Below are 18,449 nucleotides of genomic sequence, written 5' to 3'. Positions count from 1 at the left end.
GGTAAATGTGTTGAAATTCATTATGGTATACCCTTCTTTCACTCAGATTCCTCCTGATGGATCCTTGAGCAGTTGCAGTCCTCATTTGAATGCCTTGCCACTGACCTATTGCCTCTTTTTGTTTCTTCTTGACCGCAGGGCAGAGAAGGCTGTGGGAGGCCGTGAAAAGGAGGAAAGCCATGTGCAAGCGCAAGTCCTGGATGAGCAAGGTGACAGACATAGACGAGCACAGCGCACATCAGAACTCGGTATGGTGCACGGTATATTTGGCAGGATGTCGCCACTGTGGAATCCGTCTGGGTGTAACAGTGTGGATACATGACCACAGTAACCTGCGCCCTCCGCGCAGATATGATCAGCACCCCCTGAATGAATTCTGGCATCAGTACGTTGTAATCTGAGGGAAAGATGTTAACATAGTCGTATGTGCTTAAAAGCAGCCTTTAACTTAATACTGCCTGTTAGTAGTGCAGAGGTTTTAAATCGACCACAAACATTCGTGATTGTGGTGAGGTGTCGCTAAGAGAAACTTTCCTTTCAATTAGCACATTTTTTTTTTTTAGACCTGTGATGATTATAGGAGAGTTTTTTATTTTTTATATAAAGAGTAATTTTTCTCCAGAGGACACACGAGGAGGGCCAGTGAGTCCATATTCAGATATAAACATACACACACTTACAAGGCTATTTTTGCTAGGACATTCAATGACATTGCATTCCCTAGTTCCTAATCCTAAACTGAACCATGCCATCTTAACTGCCTTAGCCTAACCTAATCCTAACTTAAGTGCTGGCCCATAAAAATGGCCTTTTAAGCAAGGACCAAGCTAAAAAGACCTCATTTTCCAAAATGTCCTCAGTGTAAGGCTCCCAAACTCAAAGTAGTTCTCATAAAGATAGTTGGACACACACACACACACACACACACACACACACACACACACACACACACACACACATCCTGTCACAGCCAGCTGAGGAAGCAGATTACTCTATCTGAGGATAGTGCCAGAGGCGGAAGCAGACAGGTGTAATTTTAGATGGCAAACACCGTCCTGTGAGAACCACGGCTACACTCATCCAACACATGCGCACCCACACAACTCTGACGGCTTCTCCTCAGTATTCCTTCTCGATGGTTAATTCCTTTGAGTATTTGCGTCAGCATGTGTATTACATACCTCGCAGTTTTTGTCTTTTAATTACCCTTTGAGTCTTTTATTAAAGGAAAGTGAAGAAGTAACTTAAAGCAAAAAAAGCTCTGTCTCTTTAAGGGGAATTTAATAAGACAGCATTTTGTGAATGCAGCTTGAGCCGAATCTGTGTGTCACCGACTCTTATGACTCCACTCGTGTGTGATTGTGTGTGTGTGTGTTTATGGGTCTGTGTGTGCGCGCCATAGTCAGAATTATTTAAATATCCAGCCCTCTATTTGAAACGAACTAACCACACCGTGACCACACAGAGGTGGTGTCTTTCAAAAAAGGTCTGCAGCATTATGTCATGTCTGGTCCAGTGTGAATGTGAAACCACATACCGCTTGCTACTGTTTATATCCAGCCAGTCAAATATGTTTGGCACTAGATATTCATTGACACCTCTTTTTTACTGATGACATAATTTCTGAGTACTGACCTTACGTTCATGAGCCAATAAGAGATGTTTTTAAGTGAATCCGACATCACTGATTTGATACGTAATGTAGTATTTGTGTTACCACCGTAGAAGAGGCTCTTCTAGTGTTTTATCTGACATGTTATCGGCTTGATTTCATCCCTGCTAGCTAATATCACCACCAGTTTCTGTGAACTCCTATTTTGGTAAACAGTCTAATTCAAGTCCTCTAAACAAAGGCTTCCCTTGGTGGCGCCAAACGGCACACATATTTTTATGGGTTCGGATTTAGGAGACTGGCAATGAATCATTAACACACATGGACACACACACACAAATGCAGGCATACAAACATAAGCACACAGAGCCATTCAGGTCACTTAATCTAATAGGGCTTCTTAATGAGTACTTCCTAACAGCTAAGTTATTCCTGCTGTGTTGTTAGTACTTAAGCCAAGAGGCAGGAAATTTCTAAGTATTTTGTGTGTGTGCAAAAACATGTGTGCTCATGTTAGTATACGTGCATGGAATTTTATTTACTTTTTCCACAAACTTCATGATGTTTTCTTTATGTGTAAGCTTCGTTTTTAAAATTTAAGCCATTAAAAGACCTCGCTGCACACACAAGAACTTGCAGTAATGGTTTTGAGACTGCTTGTCAGACGAGTGTGCTTTTCAACCACCTGCTATTATACATAAATAGAAAAAGGGGGAACCAGGATGTAGAATGTTGCTGTTTATGCAAAATGTTAAATTATGCTCATATTTTTATGTTCTAGTGCCCCTCTCTCTGCTTTCACACGTCTTCATTTTTGTCTGTTTCTCTCCAGGTTTTTAGTGGTAAACGTCCAGATGGAGGAGACATACCCCAGCAGGGTCAACCGGCTTCCTCGTTTCGTAAGCTGTCTCCCACACCACCTCTGGGCGTCGGGGAGGGAGTCCTAGCCACGCAGCCCAGTGGTGGCACTCTCCTCGACGGGGAGCAGCAGGGTCTGACCTGCCTCATCCCAGAGAAGGACTTAACGCTGTTTGAGAAGCTGGGCGACGGCTCATTTGGCGTCGTGAAGAGGGGAGAGTGGTTGACACCTGCGGGGAAGGTGGTGAGGAGGCATATTGTTATACAATTTATCCACAATTTAAAAAACAAAACAAAAACATGTTGGAAATATGAAATAACTGGAGTGTGCTCACACAGTTCTTTTGCATGAAACATGTTGCTTGTTTGCATCTTGTCTAGGAACAGATAAAAGCAGGCGCATGAATGTTTTTTTTTTTTCTTTTGTTTTTTAATGGGATTTTCATGAGAACTTTTTAGACACTTTGAGTATGAGGAGAAGCAGAATCTGATGTTTGAACTCATCATTTTTTTAGCTGAACGTGGCTGTGAAGTGTCTGAAGACAGATGTGCTCAGTCAGCCCGACGCTCTGGAGGATTTCATCTGTGAGGTCAACGTCATGCACTCGCTGGACCATCAAAACCTGATCCGCCTCTACGGTGTGGTGCTCACACACCCAATGAAGATGGTAGTGGACACACAGAAATGCACACGCACAGGGAGAAATATACAGACAGATAAATGCGAGTGCACATAACCATTTACAGTAGCTGCTTTAACTCGGGGCCGATATTCTCTGTGTATACTTGCCACATATGCAAATGCGAAAGGACAAAAGAAGCTTTGAGTTTGTCCGTTCTTTTCACCCATGCTCTATTTCTCTTTTTCACCGGCATGCTGTAGGTGACTGAACTGGCACCTCTCGGTTCTCTGCTGGAGCGTTTGCGCTGCGTTCGTCCTCAAGGCCCAGTGTTGATCCACACTCTGTGTCAGTATGCTGTGCAGGTGGCTTGTGGCATGGCTTATCTGGAGCAGAGGAGGTTCATCCACAGGGACCTGGCAGCGAGGTAGGGTGCAGAGCTTTGGTAGGGGCAAAAAAAGAGTAAAAAACTAGTAAAAAAAAAATGCATTGCTCACATTCAGGAATAATTTTTCTGCTGTGGTGAATTATTTATATTGCCTCTCCTATTCCTCCACCCAGAAATTTACAGGCCATTAACAGGAGACTTGGCCCATAAGCACAATGAGTCACTGGCTGGAAGCACTGGGTGGTCCAAGTTCTTGGTCTTGCCAAAATTAGACACTTTCACTTAAGTGCTGACACTATGTAGAGGTCTGGGGAAAAACCTTAATGGCCGGTACAAATGAGTCACTTTACCAGTTAAAGCTGTAATAAAAGAGTAATGACTACACACAGCTGCTGCGTTAAGGTTTGCTGAGCTCTCTGGGCACGCACTGTATCCTGTAGGCTGGAAGCGTTCTGAGATAAAGATCTGCTGACTTTCTAACACACCAAAAAGTTCATAACAGATAAATCTCTTTCTGTTATGGCACACCATTTAAGCTGCTTTAGCCTGTCCACAAGACCTAATCAGTGACTTGTCATATCTGTCACTAACATCTTGCTGTTTCTCTTCCTGCCTCTGGCTTTCATGTCTGCACATGGAAAGACAGGGAGCTGAACAGACCCAAACTACTAGAAATAATAGTTCTCTTTACATATTAGTAGATCGAACTAAAATATTTATTTACTTGTAAATGAGTTTAATCTTTTTAATCATGCTCAGTTTCAATAGATCCTACATCTGCAGTCTTGTGCTTGGCCTATCAGTAAAATGCATACGGACCAAGTCTCCTCTACAATTATTATTGAAATAGTTATTATTAAGAACATTAGTTATACATGTAGAAGAGTTCGTTCATTTAATGTTTTCCAGCTTGAAGGTTCATTTTAGGATTTCCAGCTAATTGTTAACATCACCACCCTGTCTGCAGGAACATCCTGCTGGCCACGGCTCACAGAGTGAAGATTGGTGACTTTGGCCTGATGAGGGCGCTGCCTAACAACCACGAGCACTATGTCATGCAGGAGCATCGCAAGGTCCCCTTTGCGTGGTGGGTGGAATGAACTCATTTAATTGTTGCTTTGTTGTTAAAACTATCAGCCAAGGCAGAATTTAGAAATCGTTTTTTCAAAACAAATCCTTACACCAGGGAAACACCCCATTTAAATCCCTACTCCACACTTATGCTCAGACTGTGCACAGCTGGTTTATAGACTGTAGTGTATTGTTTTTCATGTTACAGGTGTGCCCCAGAGAGTTTAAAGACCAGAACCTTCTCCCATGCAACAGACACTTGGATGTTTGGAGTCACCCTCTGGGAGATGTTCACACACGGTCAGGAGCCTTGGCTGGGTCTTAATGGTAGTCAGGTAAACGCACAAAAAGGATCAACAAAAACCAAACTTCTGAAGCCAAAATACATAAATTTGCTCATATAGACAGTGATTTATATACCGTAGCTGTACTCTTTTGTCTTTAGATTCTCCATAAGATTGATAAAGAGGGTGAGCGCCTCCCTAAGCCAGAGGATTGTCCACAGGATATCTATAACGTCATGCTGCAGTGCTGGGCTCAGAAACCTGATGACAGACCAACTTTTGTTGCTCTACGCGAGTTCCTGCTCGAGGTGGCGTTAGCAGTCATTTAACCATCACTCTAGGATTTAAACATGCATGTTTTCTACATTCATTTAACTTCTCTGCTGACATCATGTTGTTATTATATAAATTTAGCATTAGCTCCACCTAGTGGTGCCATTTCAAAGAAAAAAGTGAACAGGCCGCTTATTAAATCTGTTATATTTTTTCTGTCTTTGTCTCTTTTTTCAGTCTATGCCTACAGACATGTGTGCTCTCCAGGACTTTGATGAGCCTGACAAACTCCAGATCCAGGTCGATGACATTATCACCATCATAGAGGGGAGGTGGGTGATAAAAGGTCTTAAAATAGTAATTAAACCGACACATCGGGGGCGATTCTAGGGTCAGACTTGTGGGGGGGCTCAACTCCCAATCATAATGGATTGCTTTGTAATTAATAATGACGCAATATGCTGTTTGCAAATTTAATCAACCCTTTTCGCATGTGCAGACCTTCAATTGAATAAACGTTACAATGGGATCTTCAAAGGCAACCTAATTAGTTGGGGGACCTGTTGTTATGTGTGACAATAATTCAGTGTCAACAATCAGAATTTTCAATCTTTTCCACACGTTTTAGGGTGGAGCCTTTAGTTATCAAACTCGATACAAAGGCTCAGTCGTTAAAGAACCATTTGTGGCAAAGCAGAAAAGATGAAAAACGTGCAAAAAAAAATTTCAGCCTCTTAACAACATAGAGGCAGTCCACCAGCTCATCAAGCACTCACTCAGTACAGACACTGGAAAATCACACTGCTAGTCCATAGACCTGCAAACGAAGCAAACTGCTAATAGCTATTTTATATTACTACAAACCCTCATTTATTAAGCAGACTCAGCATCATATATCAATATGCTCTCTTTAGAATGTCCACTGGCATGTTTTAAGTGCGACTTTGTGAATAATGGCATTTGATATTGCTCCCTCATTCTTGCGGTTCTTCTAAAAGCTCTGTCTTTTCTCTCTCCAGCCTCCTCACTCGACTAGAAACTAGAAAATAACAAAAATATAATCTTATAATAATAATTATTACATCAGGCACAGAAAACAGGAAAACACACTGCTTAGTTATGTGAACTCATCATTAATGAATGTGGGTAAAAGAGAAGCTACAGCATTATCATTTCTGGTGAATTTGACTACATGTCCACTCTTTCCTGTTTCTTTTTGCTCTCTTTGCTGTCTTCGTCTCTCCCTCTCTATCCTCTCTCAGTCTTTGTGCCGTCACCCAAAAGTTAAACGTTACTGTGAATAAAAGACAAACTGATCTACATGATCCATATCAGTTTATAGCAATATTCAAAGTGAATACAGGCTGCTGCTGGACATAGACAGGCATTCACCTTTTGACTTGCTGTCACCTGGATCTGATGCTGTACTGTAAACAAACACTGGAGCCCAATTTGACTAGAATAGGAAAATAAATATTTATCAAAGTCAAATAATAAAGTACAGCAGCCCCTTGGTTGGCAGCTCCTGATATACCAGCAGACTACTGTTTTTATTTTATCCTGTAGTGTTATAAATAGACAGATAGACATTTGAAGATATTTCCAGAAAATAATACTAAAATACGCTATTATTAGTACTATTAATATTTTTAGGGGTGCTCTGATTACATTCGGGTATGAGTGAGCACCCCCCAAATGAGTCTAAACTCTCCTCTGCAACATACCAACCCCACTACTGATAAACATTGTCTTGAATGCAAACACAGTGCAGTGCAGAGAAGTGTGCAAGGCTGCACTTCAGAGTCCTCCCACAGTCCAAAGATGTGTTTGTTTATCAGCAAGTCTACATTGCTCGCGGGTGTGAATGTGAGCGTGAATTCAAGGTTTTCCCCCATCTGCCACTCAGTGTCAGCTGGTACCAGCTGCAACCCCCACATTCACCTCCAACAGATGGGCCTGTAGCTAATGCAAGGATGGAGTATGGGCTGGAAAAAAACACATCCTTGACTCTCAATGTCAAAAAGTGGCAGTCTGCTTTCATACCCAATATAATTATCTGTCCTAATACGTTTCAGGGCAGAGAATTATTGGTGGCGAGGTCAAAATAAGCGCACCCTTAAGGTCGGGCAGTTCCCCAGGAATGTGGTGACTTCTGTAGCAGGGTTGTCTGCACACGACATCAGTCGTCCACTCAAGAACAGCTTCATCCACACAGGACATGGAGACACCAATCCCCATCGCTGCTGGGGCTTCCCTGACAGGATCGATGAGTAAGAGACAGCTTTTGTTTATTAACTTTTCAAGCTGAGTTTGATTATTTAATGAACATGAAATGGCATCCATATCATGCATCTAGAAATGTTTTAAATGGTCTTTCGGTTGGGCTGCAGTGATAGTAAGCACTCACCAATAGATGGCACTAGCGGGCTGCTTAAGCTGCTTTTGCAACGTGATTGTACAGCACCTGCTGTGGGTTAGTTATATGCAGTCCACTGATGTTTCCTGCATTAACATGTCTCATTCTTGCCAACAGTTTGTACCTCGGGAATCCCATGGATCCTCCTGACGTTCTGGGCTTGGACCTCAGTGCTGCACAGCCCACACAGCTAGCAGGACGAGCTAAAAGTGAGTGAAAGAGCTCTTTATAGAAATGTATACCTGTATGATGTATAACTGTTACCAAAAAGCTTGCCTCAATACCTCTTCAGTTCAGTGACAGACTGAGCAGATGATCATATTCCTAATTTTTAAAGAGTGCTTCTTTCTTCTTCTTATTTCCATTATGCATTGCTGGTTGAAATTTCAAGATCTGCTGCTGCTGTGCAAAAAGACACTGAAGAGCTCGCTTTGCTTTTATCCTAACAGAGCTTTCAGATGTAATGGCGCTTGCTGTTTTTATTCTTATCTTAATATCTTTTACTGCTGTCATTTCTTCCCCTCTTTGTTTCTCCTTTGCGCTGGTGGCATCTGTTATTATTTTCCCCAGAGGAGCCTCCTCCCCGCCCTCCTCAACCAGCAGTGTTAATCAAGAGTAAGTCTGGTTTCTCTCAGCAGCTCTTCACCCATTGCTCCTGCCCCCTCTGTTCCCTTCTAGTTCCACTCCTCAAAGGTACATCTCAGAGTTTTTCATCTTTTCCTTGCCTGTCTTTGCAGTGGACCCCCCCCCCCCCCCCCCCCCCCCGTTCTTTTCTACACCTTTGTCCCTCTAAAAGGTGTGCAGTGTCCTTGCTGTGCATTGTATTCTCCAGTCACACCTGGCAAGTTTTTTTGGAGCTGTGTGTCTTGCATTTAGTGGTATTAAGTGATCTTAAACAACCTTGGTGTCAATGATCTCTAAACTGCATCAAGAATATGTTGTGTTTTCATCTCCAGAACCTTCCTATGACCCAGTAAATGAGGAGGAGGATCTGACCTCTGCGGGACTAAAGAGATTATCACTTCGGAAAATGGGTTCTGTCAAAGGCCTCAAACTTAAACCGGCCGTGTGGGTCTCTGCTTCCAAACAGGGAGGTTGCAGGACTTTAGGCTCAGGCCAGAACACTAACAGTGAAGTTACCCTCATTGACTTTGGGGAAGAGTACCCAATATCCACACCGTCCCCCTCTCCCGTGGTTGAAATTCCAATTCCTCTATTGGCCAAGTTGGCTTTGGAAGCAGAAAATCTCCTGGACAGGACACCACCTCAAAGCCCATCCAAATCATTGCCCCGCCCCCTTCACCCTACACCAGTAGTGGACTGGGATGCACGGCCATTACCCCCACCCCCAGCTTATGACGATGTAGCACAAGATGAGGATGATATGGAGGTAGGGCTACACAATACATTTAACACTGTGTCAAAATTTTATAAAAGTGGAATTATTTTGTCTTTGTGTTGCCTGAAGTAATATTACAGTGAGCTTGTTTCTTTCTCCAAAAGGTGAGCTCCATCAACAGCTCGGAGCAGCAGAATGAGGCAGAGCACAGTGATGGCCGCAATCCAGAAGAAACTCTGTCCTCTGGGCAGAAGGTCAATGATGAGGCTCTAGTCTCCAGAGGTTCAGACAGACAAGGTCTGGAAGACAACCTGTTTCTCCCCAGCAAGCACAGCCAGGGCCTGTCCACCTCTTTTTCACAGTCTGCAGAGATCTTTCAAGAACTTCAACAAGAGTGCATGAGGAGGCTCAATGTACCGGCAGCAAGTGCTCCTCGTTCATGCTCGCCATTGCAGAGCTCAGTCTCGTGTCCCCAGACTCCTCAAAGTCTCCAAACCCAACAGCAGGGACAACAGCAAAGTGTCCTTTCCTGTAACGAGGACCGACCCCAGATCCCCCCACGAGTTCCCATCCCCCCTCGCCCCATAAAGAAGGGTGACTACACCTCTGGCCACTGGTCAAGGGACATCTCCCTTTCTCCAGTGCCGACTGAAACCACGGAAAATGTTTCAGGTGCAGGACAGGAACGACCACCTCAAATCCCTCCCAGAGACCCTTTGTCTCAGCCTGGATCAAGAACTCCAAGCCCAATGGGTCTGGTAGTGGGTTCCCCCCAGCAGAGGCTCTACTCTGTCAGCCCCAACACAATGCAGGCTGCCATTACAACCTGCCCACCCACACACACCTACAGCTCCTACCTCTCTACCTCTCCAGGTAAACTCATGCCTACTACACACAGCTTTGCTTCGGACCCCAAATATGCTGCACCCAAAGTGATCCAGGCCCAGGTGCAGGGGAAGGACGCTGCTAGCAAGGGCCCCTGTATCCTGCCTATCGTCCGTGACGGGCGTAAAGTCAGTAACACCCACTATTACCTTCTGCCAGAGAGGCCACCGTATCTCGATCGATTCGATCGCTTCTTCAGGGAGGCTGAAAGCCTTCCTGCCAACGATGTGGAAGAAAAGCATGTACGGCAAGCCAACACAGCCACAGTCAGACCAATGGTGGTCAGCAGTCACACACTGCAGGGGCACACCCAGGTGCAGGGGCTGGTCCAGCCGGGTGGGGACCTGAAAGCCAATTTCTCCTCCAATAATAACAGCAATCTGGGTTGGCCACGGTCAGGGATGAAGAGTTCAGTTAGTCTTCCTCGCGTCTCTTCAGACGGGCTGACAGCACCAGCAGTCACTGCTTTCTGTACCAGGACAGACGGAGGAGGGAACTCAGCTGATAGGGTCAAGATGGTAAGGTCTAAGATGGATGAAGTGCCTCTAAGAAAATGTTATTTGAACTGCAAAGTACTTAAAACGCTGAAAGTTATTAATGATTTACATCTGTATTGAAAGTGCAGAGGTTGGCCATGATGGATATGAAACCCCTGCAGGAAGATGTGCTGCTTGCTACATATACTTGTCCTTGTTCTTCTTAATGCTACTTTTTGTCATTTGGTAAGAAGTATTAAGCAGATAGTCATCTGTTTGTAGTTCAGTATCACTGTTGTTAAGGCAATCCTTATCCTAAATCCCTTATCACACATCAAAGAACTAAAATATGAGCCCAGTGTTCGGTGTAATTCATTAGCATCGGTCTAAGAAGCAGGCTTTAAATAGTCTGCAGTGCATATTTCATGACTGGCTTGCTTGATTCCTCTCAGTTGTAATGCTGTTTTCTGGAGCTCCATATTCATTGTTTAAATGCTTTCTGTAAGGAAGAGCATGGTGGGTGTACGGTGGTGTGTTTCCTTTCCTGTTGCACTGACAGCAAGAGTGAGGAATTGAAGGTGATGCAGCAGCTTTTAATGGCACGATTCTGAAAAGATCAACTTTCTATTTCGCCTTCAAATCATCATGACAACCAAATTAAGAAACGGTGTAATTTTACAACTGGAGGCAATCTTTACTAATGTGTTATGCATCAAATGTAACTAATTAAATTGGAAATTGAATGTTTTATATGCCTTTTAGTAGAAAAATTGTTAGCATACATGTTTAAGCTTTTTCTTTTGCATTCTCAAATATTTTCTCATAACTTGTTAAAAATACACTAGCATTCGTTATGAGACAAAGGCCATATAAATATTTGGTGAGAATCAGATTTCAAAGAAGAAACTTCAAAGTTTCATTTGTTTCTTTAGGTTGGTCAATTGATTCTCGCGCTGTTCGAGTTTGGCTGGAGTCAGAAGCGCTGTGAACTCTGAAGGCTTTCAGGCACTTGGCATTTTGTAGTTGATACAGCTGCAAAAAGTAGTGCAGCAAGAATGTGAGCTATCTCAGCTGCATTGCAGGGGAGTTCAGTGCAAGACAGAGTATTATAAGAATATAATGTATATAGCGCCTTATGAGTTTACTAGTAATATCTGCGTAAAACTGCAGTGATTGGTAGCATGAAATTGTTAACATGGGTTTCAATCAAGTTCATGCGAAGAGAAGTACTGACAAAAAAAACCTGGTGATTATGCTGCCACAGTCTCGGTACACACAGGAACACTGTGTCAGACTTATCTTCTTGAAATTTGAGCAGGCTTAAGGTGGTTTTTGAAAAGAGATGTGAACGTTTAAAACTTGATCTGTGCAGCGATGCTTGAATCCAGCTGAGATTCTTATCATGTTTAGCAGTAAATCCACTGTTCACCTAAAGGATGTACATGAAGCTTTAATCTTAGATGATTTCTTCATCAGAAAAAGATACCAAAAGATTACTGAGACCCCAAAAAAAACAAGAAGTGAGGAATCAGGGGTTTAAACTTCAGTGTTGTTGTGTGTCTCAGGTGCAGGAGGCGGTTCACGGTGTGACGATGGAGGAGTGCCAGGCCGCCCTCCAGAACCACAACTGGAATGTCCAGCAAGCTGTGCATTATCTAAAGGTTTGTGCATTTACTGAAAGCTAATGCATTTCCTGCCATAGTTGGCACACTATGACTGTTGAGTTGTTTCAGAAATTATATGTTACTGGTTAACTCATAGTAGTGTTGTATGGAGGCCTGAAAATGGTAAAAAGTGAGAAGGAAAAATGTTCCTTTAAGCTTCAGTCATTTTTTTTTTTAGTTTTTTGAGATACTTTTACTGACTTTTATTAATTTTTGTTTATTCCCCTTTTCTAGTGTTGTTGCATATTGAAATGTTATTTTGGAAAGGCGTTATTTCCAATTTGCACATGACTATATGCATGTAAAGTGTAATAACTGCATGTATGGATCATCAGTAATAAGTATGGCTACAAACCCTAAATGGAAAATTCTGTTCGATGTTTATTTTTAATGGTGTTTATTTAAATCTTTACTTTGTCATAAGATGAAAAAAAGTCCGTATAAAGTTTCAAACTAATTCATTTTAAATAACAAAAGTAAAAAAGCTCAATAGCAAAAGGGATGTAGTTTGTTTTTAAGGTCAGGTTCCATAGTCTTAAAGTACTGCATACACACAACTGGCAGAAACACCTTTATAAAATAAAACTGTACAAATAAAAGGAACAAAACATTTTATGGCTCAGGCCATCAAAACAAAGATTGCATGAAAATCCGCTACCTCAGCGGTAAACACTTCAGTGCTTACCAGATCGGGTTCATCAAGTCTCAGGTCAGTCGTTTGTGTAATAACAGGGTGTATCTGCAAATGGACACAGTCAGTTACACTTTTACCCTATAGGCTCATATCGAGCTGTGATAAGAGAACTTTATTCATCCTTGAGGAAAAGTTGCAGCGAGCAGCTCCAAATGAAAAAGCATGTAGACACTCTGATATGTTTAGGGTGGGTTTTAACACCGTTTTAACTGGCTGTGGTTTTGCCCAACGTGGCAGGATGGACAATTTGTTAGGACTTCAGTAGACACAAGGGAGCACTTGAGTGTTCCTTGATGGTGGTGGAAACGTCTGTGAGACACAGAAAAAACTCATCCACGTGGTTCAGATTCTGCTAAGCTACAGGAATGTGTTTGAACAAGCTGAGCTTGTACAAAGACAGAAATAATTTTACACTCACTGGCACTCCATTCAGTAAAAAAGATGAAAGTTCTTCACCTTGAACTCTCTTTAACAGCCCCATCTTTTTCCCTCTTGATAACTCTTTGGTCACTTGAACAATGTCTTGTGACCTGCCTCTCTACAGGTAGAACAGTTGTTCTGTTTGGGCCTGAGGAGCAGATCAGAGTGTCTAAAGCTGCTGGAGATGTGTGACTGGAACCTGGAGGTGGCCAGCACTCACATGCTGGATAACTATGGATCTACAACAAGGCAAAGGTAGTGTTTCCTACGATTTTGCAATGATTGTGACTTCCCAGAATGCATATATTACTTTGAATGGACCATACTCTTATATTACTGCCCAGCAATTACTATTCATCTTCCTTGACCGTATCTAGGAGCAAGAGTCTACACTGGAGGGGGAAAAAAGTTCCCTTCATTCAATTTGACATTGATGCTGATTTAATAGTTTCTAGAGATTGTTACTAGAATTTTAATAGGAACTTTATGCTGACATAATGCTATTTTTCGTATCTCTTTGTAAAACATATAATTAAAATCTGCTTCCTAGTGGAGCTGCTGAGATTGTTACTGCACATTTATTTAGTGTATATATATGGAAAATGTAAGCAGGCAGTATTGTGATGCAATGCTGATGTGCCGTTAATGAGATAGAGGCTCATATGTGGCTTCTAGATTTAGGAGGTGTTGGAAGGGGGGAGGGCGAGGGGGTGTAAGCCCTTAAAAAAATAACGACGCACGAGTTGAGCGGCAATAACATGACTTCAAACAGCAGAGGGAGCTATTTTGTAGCAGTCCGTTCACCATTTGAATGTGATTTGATAAAGATAATTGTGGCGGACATTTGCACGTCCCGCAGGTTTATCAACATGTGTGCTCCGTTTCCCTCAGCAGGGAAGCATTTCATGCCTGATAAAGGAGCTGTGTGCAACAGGCACTGAAGTGCTTTTTGAGATCAATCAGACTGATATACTGATGCTCGCTGTTCAAACATTGATTTATAATTTTTTTTATGCTGATTTAAACACATCTAATAGATAGGACGAGACAAACTGAAATGGTTTGTTTACATGATTTCAAATGGTGCTCTATATTTGTCTACATTTGCTGCAAATATGTAGTATTTGGGGGGAGGGGTTGTGAAAGAAGTGGGAGCCAACTGGCAATAGCTCTTTGTGTTGCATTATTTAGATGAATCTCCCGCCTGCTTGTAACTCTTGTCCTTAATGCCAGCACAGTGTTTATCTCACTTAAAAGCCCCAAAAAAGGTGAAGTCTTGTCCAAGACGATTAGCACTTAACATTTCATGATTCATCATTTTTCCCCACCTCTAAAGCTTCTTTCTGTTTGCAGACGGTGACAGAAATCTCAAGCTGCTGAGCTCTGATTGGAACTTCATCCGCAGTAAAACATCATCAGAGATGAATCATCTCCTGACCTTTTTTGTCTGTTGGTTCAGTCACACTTCCAATCAAGACTGTATTAGAGACTCAGAAATTAAGCACAAAATACCAAACTTCATTATGGCTGTGTTTGTACTTAACATGGATGTGTAGGGTCATATTTTTACTTTGGTGTGCCCACCCAAGGGCAAGAAATGACTGTACTTGTATTTTCAGGACCAGCGGGTTAGCCTGAAACGTCTCACAGATTCTGGGTGCTGTCACACTCAGACGTCGTCTTGTGAGCTACTTGCATAGAAAAAGAAATGGTTTGAAAGGAAATGTAAAGAGGCCAAAATGAGATGGCTAGCGCAATATACATAGGAGCACTTTCAAAAACAAAAAAAGTCTTTGTGTTGTCTCAAAGCAATGCACAGTTTACTGGAGAGTTCACACGATGTACAATATCAGCACTGAACCTAAGAACTGGACCGTGTGCGTACTGTTCTTTAAAGCTAAACCTCCTGTATTAGCAGCTATTGCATCACTTGGAAAATAATTTGTGAAAGCTCGCACAGTACCTCTGAAACGTCCAAGCACAATAAAATAAGCCACTTAATTGGCTGACAACTCTGTATTGTACAGGAGATTATTCTGCCCATTAAAGGAAAGTGAAAATATGGAGATAAGCATCGAATCAAGACAATTCATGGAAATATAAGACTGCAGAAGAAGTTTGTACACTTGTACACCTACATTCGAGGGTATATACAATATGCTCTTTATGAGGAGGCATGCATGTGTGTATGATATTGTTTAATATATCTTGAACATAGTCCTCAGAGATGAGAGAAGACTGTTATTTCCATTACTTGTGACACCATCTTTTTAAAAATATTTCATTCTCTTCTGTCTCTATTGCCACATGTGGCTAAAAAACAAAAATACCCATTCAGTGGAAACTTTCTTCACTGCAGGTTTAGGCTTTCCTCATTTCTTCCCTCTAAGCACTTTGCCTACACAGAATCCTGCGCATCAACCGAAAAGTCCTGCCAGCGTGCGGTTTTCTCTGTGCACCCAGAATACACCGGCAGCTAATATCAGCGGTGTAGTGAAATTTACCCCAAGGCACAGATCCCATCCCATAATCATCACTTAAGACCACAACTGTGATATTTTGGTCAGCAGCTTTAGGGGTAATAATTTAATACTGAGAGGACGCGTCTGCTCTGGGTGAACTGACTGCTCGATGACATGGTACTCTTTTTTTTTTTTTGGACTGTATTGTCACTGCAGCAGAGCCAGTTAACAGGGAACAATTGGGCTCCTCCTGATATTTATTCTTAGTATGTGGGGATGACACCAGTGAAAGGAAGGAAAATCTACAGTAAGGTAGACTGAATACTTTTGTGTGGCCAACCACACAAAAGTATTGGTTACAAAAGTAACCAATGCTGGAAAGCAGTGCTTTACATAGTTTTTAGTTAACTCCCGTGATCTCTGTGGTGCTCCTCTTTAAACTGTCTTTGCCAAAATATCTATTTTGCTTTCTGAATTACATTATATTACATATAAAACACATAATATGTGTGTTCATGTGTGAGACTGCACATATGCTCTGGCTTTGGTCCAAACCAGAGCTCAATATGTCTACAAATCTCCAAGGATGCGACTGAAAGAAAAAAAAAAAAAGAATAAAAAAGCTAACAGAGTCATAACAACCTGAAAAATTAAGAGGCTTTGAAATAAGTTTTGAAATATATTTTTTAAAGGATGTACAGGACTGATTGTAGAAACTTCCAGTAAAAGCTTTCTCCCATGTGCAATAGGGCTGCTGTCAATCCTCTAACCTCCCAGCCTGTCCGTCAGTACCATCCAGTAGCAAAAGCAGAGATTTTATCTGTTATAATCTATCCTGCTAAATGAATAAGAAAAATCAAAAGAAAAGCTGTTTTTTTTTCAGTGTAAAATGTTTGTTGACTGTTTTTCTGACCCAAAGTGAGATAAAGTTGTCCTTAAGCACTGATTCGGGGCCAGTTTTGCCATTTTCCCTTTAAAGTCACGCGGTGAAGCTGACTGTGAAAGCAGTGCATAAGGACAGCTGCATGTTAGTGCTGCCTCCTTAGTCTGTTCACGTGTTGTTTGTCTTCATACCGAGCTGCTGTAGTTGTATTAGAAGGACTGAAGTTAACCTTGTGGTGTTTTGGTGAACCCAAAGCAAAGTTCTCCTGTTGGGGTGTTGAAACTCTGATGTTCTGTTTCTGTTAAACAGTCAGATCTGTTTTGGTTTTTTTCCTGAATCTGTGTTCATTTAAAAATCTTTATTTTTTATTGGTTTTGCTGTTTCTCCTTCAAATTGCCATATTTTTTCCTCATTTTGATGTATTTGCCTTCCCAGAATGTGTTTCATTGTAAATGCCTACTGTACAGTTGGTTGTTATTGTCATGGATGGAAATGAAGATCATGCTGCGGAATTTATAAATGTATTTTTTACTAAAGAATTAACTATTTTTTAACTTGTTTTGTTCATTGTTTTTACTGGAATCCATATAGTGAGCTCACAATATCTAAGGTGAGGTGAGCAGCAGCAAGATTCAATTCAGTTTAGCTTCATTTATATAGCGCCAAATCACAACAACGGCCACCTGAAGGCACATTGCAATGTACGGTAGAGACCCTACAATAATACAGAGAAAGCCCCAACAATCAGAGAACCCACTATGAGAAAACATTTGGTGACAGTGGGAAGGAAAAACGATTTTTTAACAAGATGAAACATCCAGCAGAACCAGGGTCAGAGAGGGGACGGTCATCTGCTGTGACCATCTGGGGGTGAGGCGAGGAAGATGGTACAAAAGGCATAATGTGAAATGCAGAGTGGTATATAAACAGAGAGAGTGACAAAAGGTGAATGAAAACGACATGCTCAGTGCATTACGGGAAGCCCCCAGCAGCCTTGGCCTATTGCAGGATTCAGGGTCACCTAATCTTGCCCAAACTATAAACTATGTGTTTACTAAAATCGTCACAATGATGAACTCGTAATAGCTAAAGTGACAGCAAGCTTAAAGCATAGAACAACAGAAGGTACAACAGATGAACATAACTTATTTTATGGGTTCGGTATATTGATCAGAACAATTAGTCTGGTAAATTAGTCATTCACTCTTCACGGAAGATTATCCAGGATGTACTTGTTGACTAATGACTCATAAATCACAAGTTGGTAGCCAAAGAACATGTGATATTGCAGTTGGACCACCACTTCATCTAAACACCAGGATGGCTCAAGACTTAATAATAAGAATTCAGCAATGGATTTTTTTGTGGTTACGCCCATATTTTATACTGTCTTTGAAGAGAACAGAGCAGGCATTCATGACAACAGATATGACATTAAGTCAGACACAGCTGTAAGGAAGAGCTGGATTGGAGAAAGGTTGCAGTGATGCTTCTGCTGTAGGTGGGATGTCTGTGGCTCTACCAAAAGATTTTGCACATTTGATGTTACACCAGGAAAAACTATTTCCCATATGTGTTCCATTTGAGATCTGGAGACTGCAAAGCCATAATAAATTCTTTCATTTTATTTTCATCAAACCATTCAGTTACCTCTTGCACCCTGTTGGTATATATACACTGGCAATTTCATTGGGTGCATCTATTCATCTGCTTGTTAATCTAATTCAAGTGAATCCCACGGCACCTACTCAGTTCATTAAGAAAATCCATGCCAACATGGTCAAGGCATCTATTGACCGGCAGTTCTGTGAGTGCAAATGCCTCGTTAATGTCAGAGGAGAATGGCCAAACTACTTTGAGCTGATAGGAACAGTAACTCCTATAACCAACAACTCATATGCCACCAAGGTATGCAGAAGAGCATCTCTGAAGACACAACACATAAGGCCATGAAGCAGTAGCTCACCACACTGGGTGCCACTCGTGTCATCTTAGAACAGGAAGCTGAGACTACAATTCATATACTCATACCAAAAAAACAAAACTAAAATCAAACTGATTTGCTCAACATGACAGTCAGTCCACTGTATTTAAATGGCATCTA

The 18,449-nt window shown here is 41.8% G+C and overlaps 1 protein-coding gene across 8 annotated transcripts in view; it reads left to right on the top strand.

The window, feature by feature from the left end:
* tnk2b (tyrosine kinase, non-receptor, 2b) overlaps positions 1-16,884 on the top strand; it is a 44,706-nt gene extending 27,822 nt beyond the window's left edge. For 4 of the 8 annotated variants that reach the window (XM_042214300.1, XM_042214296.1, XM_005948922.3 and 1 more), the window contains 16 exons: positions 139-209; positions 2,445-2,714; positions 2,986-3,138; positions 3,354-3,517; positions 4,446-4,565; positions 4,758-4,884; positions 4,995-5,141; positions 5,344-5,438; positions 7,182-7,376; positions 7,640-7,731; positions 8,093-8,137; positions 8,479-8,912; positions 9,026-10,264; positions 11,788-11,883; positions 13,125-13,255; positions 14,354-16,884. In XM_042214300.1, coding sequence (XP_042070234.1) covers positions 139-209; positions 2,445-2,714; positions 2,986-3,138; positions 3,354-3,517; positions 4,446-4,565; positions 4,758-4,884; positions 4,995-5,141; positions 5,344-5,438; positions 7,182-7,376; positions 7,640-7,731; positions 8,093-8,137; positions 8,479-8,912; positions 9,026-10,264; positions 11,788-11,883; positions 13,125-13,255; positions 14,354-14,360 — 3,386 coding nt within the window. In that variant the 3' untranslated portion in view covers positions 14,361-16,884. Of the gene's footprint in view, positions 1-138; positions 210-2,444; positions 2,715-2,985; positions 3,139-3,353; positions 3,518-4,445; positions 4,566-4,757; positions 4,885-4,994; positions 5,142-5,343; positions 5,439-7,181; positions 7,377-7,639; positions 7,732-8,092; positions 8,138-8,478; positions 8,913-9,025; positions 10,265-11,787; positions 11,884-13,124; positions 13,260-14,353 lie in introns of those variants that run through there. The other 4 variants (XM_042214298.1, XM_042214299.1, XM_042214297.1 and 1 more) reach the window with 3 other exon arrangements.
* Positions 16,885-18,449: the final 1,565 nt, after the last annotated feature.

The sequence above is a fragment of the Haplochromis burtoni genome, unplaced genomic scaffold (genome assembly GCF_018398535.1).
Source record: "Haplochromis burtoni strain Fernald_Lab_line unplaced genomic scaffold, NCSU_Asbu1 Contig_546, whole genome shotgun sequence".
In the NCBI taxonomy this organism is placed as follows: Eukaryota; Metazoa; Chordata; class Actinopteri; order Cichliformes; family Cichlidae; genus Haplochromis; species Haplochromis burtoni.
The sequence above is the reverse complement of the archived record's forward strand: the minus strand, read 5'-3'. Positions and strand labels throughout refer to the sequence as shown.